Source organism: Oryzias latipes, chromosome 10 (genome assembly GCF_053564925.1).
Source record: "Oryzias latipes strain Hd-rR chromosome 10, Olatipes_Hd-rR_3.1".
NCBI classification, from domain to species: domain Eukaryota; kingdom Metazoa; phylum Chordata; class Actinopteri; order Beloniformes; family Adrianichthyidae; genus Oryzias; species Oryzias latipes.
The window spans coordinates 30,795,454-30,801,993 of record NC_136246.1 but is presented as its reverse complement, the minus strand read 5'-3'; the positions used below and the strand labels follow the sequence as shown (position 1 = coordinate 30,801,993).

The following is a 6,540-nucleotide window of genomic DNA, read 5'->3' as shown; positions in this document are numbered from 1 at the left end:
TGACAGCCCCGCCCATTAGTAGTCCTGTGGTTTTGCACCTGCCTCACCACCCCTGCCACTTTGAGCTCAGCCCTCCAAGAGCGCCTTCACCTGGCTGCGCCGCAGTGCTCACTCAGCTCTACAGCAAACTCAATCTGCATCTCGTGCGTGGCTCCAATCACGCGTCACCCGCTACAGGGTGAACAGGTATGCGCGAAAAATGCAGCCCACTTCCAGCTGATGAAGACGGCGAGCGCGCACAGGTCGCTAGAAGAACCAGCAGAGGTGGAGAAATCTGTGCGTCTTTTCGCTTCGGGGACATGTGCTAAGTAACCGAGGAGGCGGGGGTGGGGGGGTGTATCAACATGCACTAAAGGAGAAATCTGACAACCAGGTACAAGAGCGCTCCGTCCGACCGGACCTTCTTTCTGAACTTTACCCGCCGAGCTTTGGCGCGATGGCCGCGGCTCCCGCTGCAACTCTGGGGGAAGTTGGAGGCGTCCTGCATGGCATCCACGGTGTCGCTCAGGTGGCGTCCCACTTCTTCCTGACACCTCCGGGGGACAGCCCGACTCTCCTGGGCGAGCACCTTTTACCTGGGGACAAGCTGTACCAGAGCAACCAGGCGGATTTGACGCACCTGAAAGGCACTCTGAGGAGGAGGCAGCTCTACTGCAGAACTGGGTTTCACCTGCAAATACTTCCGGATGGTACAGTGCAGGGGACGAGGAGGGACCACAACCGCTTTGGTAAATCTTTAGATCTGTATTCTCTCAAAAGTCAAGGAAAAAGTGCCAAAACAAAAAGCAGAGGACACTTTTTATTTTGTATTTGGATTGGTGGGATTTCTCACTTTTATCACTGTTTAAATCTGTAGAGAACAACTGTTATTCTTCTGCAGGTATTTTGGAATTCATAAGCGTTGCTGCAGGATTGATAAGCATTAGAGGTGTGGACAGTGGGCTTTACCTGGGGATGAACGACAAAGGAGAGTTGTACGGCTCTGTAGGTATCATTATTTGCTTATTAATGTTGTCAAGACCATTAAAAAATGTTTATATTTTCCAACTGAAGACGTCTGCTGTTGTCTTATTTTTTCAGGAAAGGCTCACCGCTGAATGTGTCTTCAAGGAGACGTTTGAGGAGAACTGGTATAACACCTACGCTTCCAACCTTTACAAACACAGAGACAAAGAACCTTATTTTGTGGGATTAAATAAAGATGGGACGCCGAGGAACGGGACTAAATCCAAGCGGCACCAGAAATTCACGCACTTCTTGCCCAGGTTTGTGGACCCTGATCGCGTGCCAGAGCTGTACAGGGATATCCTGGGACACAGCTGAGACACGGAGACCCGCTGGTTCAGATCAGGAAAAAGCTGCCTAAAGCCCTGGCAGGCGAGGAGGAGAAGAGAGGGACGCAGGCGGCGATGAGGCCGACGCAGGCTGGTGGACAGCAGGCCAACCGGCAGGGATAAAGGCACCGGGGCCTCTTGTAGGAATGCATGGGGCCATCTCTCGGCAGCCACGAAGACAGGCTAGATTGTCTTTGCATGAGGGGCTCGTTTGTTTCTGAGACCGGACTCAAAGGGACTGTGTGGAAATGGATACAAATGGGAAACAGAGCTGAGGGGCTGCGGAGCATCTCCTCTGTTGTCTGCTGAACTGAGACGTCAGCTGGCATGGAGCGGTGGGAACCTGTAATATTCCCACAATGTTCCCAAGGTGCTCTGACAGGGAGCCATCGTTTGTTTAGAAGGACTTTGAAGGAATTTTCTTGTTTTTTCCTTTTACCTGTATGGAGAACTGTGTGGAAACAAAGTATAGACGTTTATTTATTCATTTCAAATACATGTATTTATGCTATATATTTATTTATTTGAGAATATATTTTTACATGTACCCTGAAACATAGAAACACCACTAGAAACTGTATCCACTATATAAAAATTGTACTTTTTTATACTGAAAAAACCTTTAAAAAAAACAATCAAATACCAGAAAAAGACTGAGGTCTAGATAAAAACCTGCAAAAAAAGCCACTTGACTTTTTATTTTTATTAAGATCAGGCAATTTTTGAAAAAATTCTGCAATTCGTACAATTTCTAATTTCCAAGGAATAAAAAACGAAGAAAAAGGCATTTCATCCCCTGAGCCTTCCCCTCATCAGCTTTTGGAATCAATGTCAAAAAACGGATGAACCAGTGTTGGAAAAAGAAATCCACTTTTAAGAGTTAACTTGACTTTTTTCTAAGTTTAAACATATAAAACCCGCTCGCAAAATCACTGTTGTCTTTCTTTATGGATGCTATTCTGCTGGCGGATGAATCCTCCACTTGGAGCGCGCGTTAAAAAACTTCAAAGCTGCCCTCCTGAACGCCGTGAGCAACGAGACCATCAGGGCCAAATAAAATCTGACCTTTCGCTGAGGTCCTGTAGCTTATAGAAAAGTTGAGGTCAGCGCAATATGGACCGAGTAACCCCTGCAGACGATTTACAGATTATTGTTTGTCCTATTGGACCACCAAAGAGACTACGGCATCCTTTCAAAAACCTCGTTTGCTGTCAAATATGAATTTTTTTTTTCTAAAGTGTGTTTTTTGATTGTAAATTTGGATGCCACGCTCATGTCTGTGCACAGTTTCCTTCACGGTTGGGAGCAGATCTTTGTTGAAGCATGAAAGCGCAGTCTGTGATCTGAGCGTCAGCATGTGTGTGTGTGTGTGTGTGTGTGAGGGGGAGAGTCAGTGGGGGTGCTTCGATATGGATAATCAACCCTGCTGCCAACTCTCTCCCGTCTACGATGCAGCGCGGCGGGACTTTCCCACCTGCACACCTTGAACATCAACACGCTCCTGCTGTCGATTAATGACAGCATCCTGAAGTGTATTATAAGCTGCGCACACGTGGACATCCCCCGTCCGTCCAGTAAACAGACTCATTATGGCATGAAAGACATAACTGCTGATTGTTTTTTTGGGGGGAGATGTTGCTGCTTGTCTTTCAGAAGAAGCAGAAAAATATGTTTTAAGATTTAAAAAAAAAACCAGTGTTCTGTGGAAACCAACTCCAAAAAGTCTTAAGTTTCCGCCCAAAGGCTTGGCACCTTTATGGAAACGCAAAGCAGACTTTGTGCAAATCAAGCCCCTTTCTTCTTCTCCTGACTTCTTCTTTTGTGGCCATCCCTTGAAACACTCAGGACCTCCTAACTGGTGATACCCGATGCCCAGGAGTGCTCGCTGGCACCTGTTTAATCCGTGTTGTAGGAGTCTGCTTTGCCCCGGGACAGATGCTTTTGTTCCTCCTCCTACTGCAGGTGGTCTGTGGCTTCCCACTGAAAACACTTAAACCCCTTCATCCGAACCCACTTTAGGGTCGGTTCACACGCTTAGAAGACCCTCCCTGACTTTCAGCACCTCCTCGGCTTCAGAGGCCTCTGGAGGAAACCAAATGAAATGTGTGTGCGTGGCGTGGCGTGGCGTGGCGTGGGTCCACAGGCAGGTGTCTTCACGGTCCAGGCAGACAGCACAGGTGTTCCCTGGAACTCTCCCACTCTGATCTCAGCCCTGCTGTTTGTCAGCTGGGCATCTGACTGAGCAGCAGATGGGAGGAGGTGGCTTTGTTGTCTGCCCCCAATTATCAGGGAGCATAATTTCTATATTTAGAAGGCTGCGCCGAAGAAGACAGGGGAGGTACCCAGGAGCTCACCTGTTCCTTTAAAGCCGAGGCCACTTCTAAGAGTGTGTTTGCGCTGGGACGCTGTCTGCAGCTTCGTGTCATTGCAATCCTGCAACTATTGATTTCAGGCTCTTTGTTGTTTGTTTATTCCTTAGTAAATTGCTGTGCGCACAAATTATTAGCTGAGTGCGTGTTTATAGGGATTACAGCAGAAGTGTAAGTATAGCGTTATCCACTCGACACTTTTGGGCTTTCATCTGAGCCAAAAATCCACGGCCAGTGTCTAAAACTTCCAGTTACCGCTCTTTCCATATTTGTTCCCTGTTTTTTTTTTTTTTTCTCATCTGAAAAATTCACTTTCCTCCCTCTCTCTCCCCCACCACACACCTCCTGCTTTGCACTCCACTTCAATAATTTTGCTGTCACTGCTGGGAAATGTTTGCAAGCAGCAATTAGGACCTCTGGTTTACTGAAACTCCAGCTTAGTGCAGGTTCCAAAAAAAAAAAAAAAAAAAACTGCTCCCATGTTGAATTTCCATGGATACACACATAGAAACAGAGATGTTTGGATGATGAACAAAAAGCAAGATAACTCTGTGTGAAAGGCCGTGTCATCACCTGACAGTGTTTGTTCAAATCCTGCAGAATCTAGAGGAACATCAAGATCTTTAGCCGAATGATGGATTTATGTCGTAAGAAGATTTTATAATCTAACCAAAATGTAAAGACAAGAGATAACTGAAAGACCCACTGCACAAAAAAATATGTTTTGGGTGTTTTTAAACATGTTCTTGTGGCATTTTTCCTGATGATGGAGGACATATATAAAGTAAATTTTAACTTGAATTTTGTATTTCTGTGAATTATTTTAATCAAATCATTCGCTGTGGCGACCCCTGATGGGAAAAGCCGAAAGAGAAAGAAGTGGGAATCACCAGCAGACAGTTTGAAACAGATTGTATTTGTGACAAAGGAAATACACGGTATAAGAAAATACAGGGTTCGAGCCACACGATCCCTTAATCTGAGCTCTCGTGGAGGGGAATAGGGGGCAGAATTGGTCTCATCCACAACTCAGAGGCAAATATCTAATGACCTCCTGCAACTCTGCAGAACTTGTGTCTTCCAAAACGACAAAAGTTTTTGGATTTTGACCACTAGGAACCCTTTAAAATAGATTCTCGAAGCAGTTCTTTAAGTGAATCTTCTGTTATCCAAACCCTATAAAGGTTGATGGAGAAATTCTCCTTCCCTGTATGTAATCTTTGATAGACTTCAGGATTTTTGCAACAAATGTTTTTAATTTCAATGGAAAATGTAAAAAAAAAAAAGTAGTTAGAAGTTTCTCATTCACCAACATAAATGTCTAGTTTTCACCTAATTTGCTGTTGTGATTATTTAAGGACTGCATGGTGGTGCAGTGATCAGCCCTCTTGCCTCACTGCGAGAAGGGCTCAAATCCCAACTGGGACCTTTCTGTGGAGAGTTTGCCTGTTCTCCCCGTGCATGCGTGGGTTTTCTCTGGTTTCCTCCCACAGTCCAAAAAACATGCTTCACAGGTGAATTGGTGTCTCTACATGTGTGTGGTTGTGTGGCCCTGCAATAGACTGGTGACCGGCTCAGGGTTTACCCAACAGCATCTGGATCGGCTCCAGCAGCTCAGTGACCCTAAAAGGGATTCAGTGTGTTCTGAAGATAGATGTATGATTGCTAATGCTACTCTACAACCTAAAATTTATGTTTCAAAACAACACAACTGACCCAAAAAGAACTGGCTTTCAAGTAGAAGCATGTTTACCACATATTTTATTTGTTTATTCCTTTTTTCTTTTCTTTTTTTTTAATAGACAAAAAAATCTAATCTGGTCACAAATGGATGTTAGGTTCATATCTTTCTTCCTTAAGAAGATGGATAGCATACAGATAAAACGAAAGCAGCAACTAACTAGTGTGGGAATCCCTTCAGAGTCGAAGTGTCACCCCTTCCTAAGACCCCTGTGTCCACATGACAGAGCCCCAAATCAGCTCCTGACATTTGGACTGGAAAATTGCTCCCTAAAAGGCATCAATTAGTCTGTCGGCAAAGGCCATCTCTACAGGACACAATCGCCACGCCGGACGGTCGCAGTTTGGATGCAAACTCATAAACATCCATTAACTGCTTGAATCGAGTGATAATCTTCCCCATGAAAAATATGCGACATACATGCTCTCTTATGTTTTCTTTCTGATCAGAATGCACCCAAAACACGCAGACCCAAGGAAGCGTCTGTGAGTATGAGAGTGCAGCTGTGCTAAGTCCCTTTGATTTTGGTGCAGCCTAACAATTTGTGCTCCCAGGAGATCACAAGAGCCAGAAAATAAGGTCAGTTAGTTCCTGTCCACAGCGACTGCTTTTAGCTCTTTTTTAGATTTTAGAAATCATCCAATCAGCAGGAAAACACAAGTTTGAAGCATGGACAGCATAAGAGGCCTGGATAGAGTGTGATGTCACCCTTAGAAAATGGTTTATGTAAAGGTTGTCGACGTGTTTTGCATTTTGTTTTTAAAGGATTGTTGCATCTATGTTGGACAAATACGACAAGCTCACGCCAATCAGGAGTGAGCTTGACCAAAGTCAGCTCCCCTGCTAATCGACAACAGCCGACACAAAAACTCTTAATGAAACCTTTGAGGCATCTGATTGGCCAGTTTAAACTTGCACTACAGAGACAAAAAATATCACAAAAACAAATTATAATTAGCAAGAACATGTTTAAAAAAAATAGAGCAAGAATGGTTATTCTGGCAAATAGAATGACTGAGCAACAGCTGTTTATTTGGGGAGTTTGGCTTCTTGGAGCCAGCAGGTACTTCCTGTTAGGAATGCAGACGGGTCACTC

General features: G+C 44.7%; 1 protein-coding gene across 2 annotated transcripts; it reads left to right on the top strand.

Moving 5' to 3' along the window:
* The first annotated feature begins 58 nt into the window (after positions 1 to 58).
* Positions 59 to 2,119, top strand: fgf20b (fibroblast growth factor 20b). 2 transcript variants are annotated; one of them, XM_078953461.1, is made up of 4 exons: positions 77 to 276; positions 374 to 728; positions 881 to 984; positions 1,081 to 2,119. In XM_078953461.1, the coding sequence occupies exons 1-4, from the start codon at positions 220 to 222 to the stop codon at positions 1,321 to 1,323; spliced, it is 759 nt and encodes a 252-aa protein (XP_078809587.1). In that variant the 5' UTR covers positions 77 to 219; the 3' UTR covers positions 1,324 to 2,119.
* The last annotated feature ends 4,421 nt before the right edge of the window (positions 2,120 to 6,540 follow it).

What these genes read in the sequence shown, in the direction of transcription:
- fgf20b (XM_078953461.1), top strand. Translation starts at nt 220, where the DNA reads ATGAAGACGGCGAGCGCGCACAGGTCGCTAGAAGAACCAGCAGAGGTG. An exon ending in CAGCAGAGGTGGAGAAATCT is followed by an intron (nt 277 to 373) that starts GTGCGTCTTTTC and finishes TCTGACAACCAG; the next exon opens with GTACAAGAGCGCTCCGTCCG. An exon ending in GAGGGACCACAACCGCTTTG is followed by an intron (nt 729 to 880) that starts GTAAATCTTTAG and finishes ATTCTTCTGCAG; the next exon opens with GTATTTTGGAATTCATAAGC.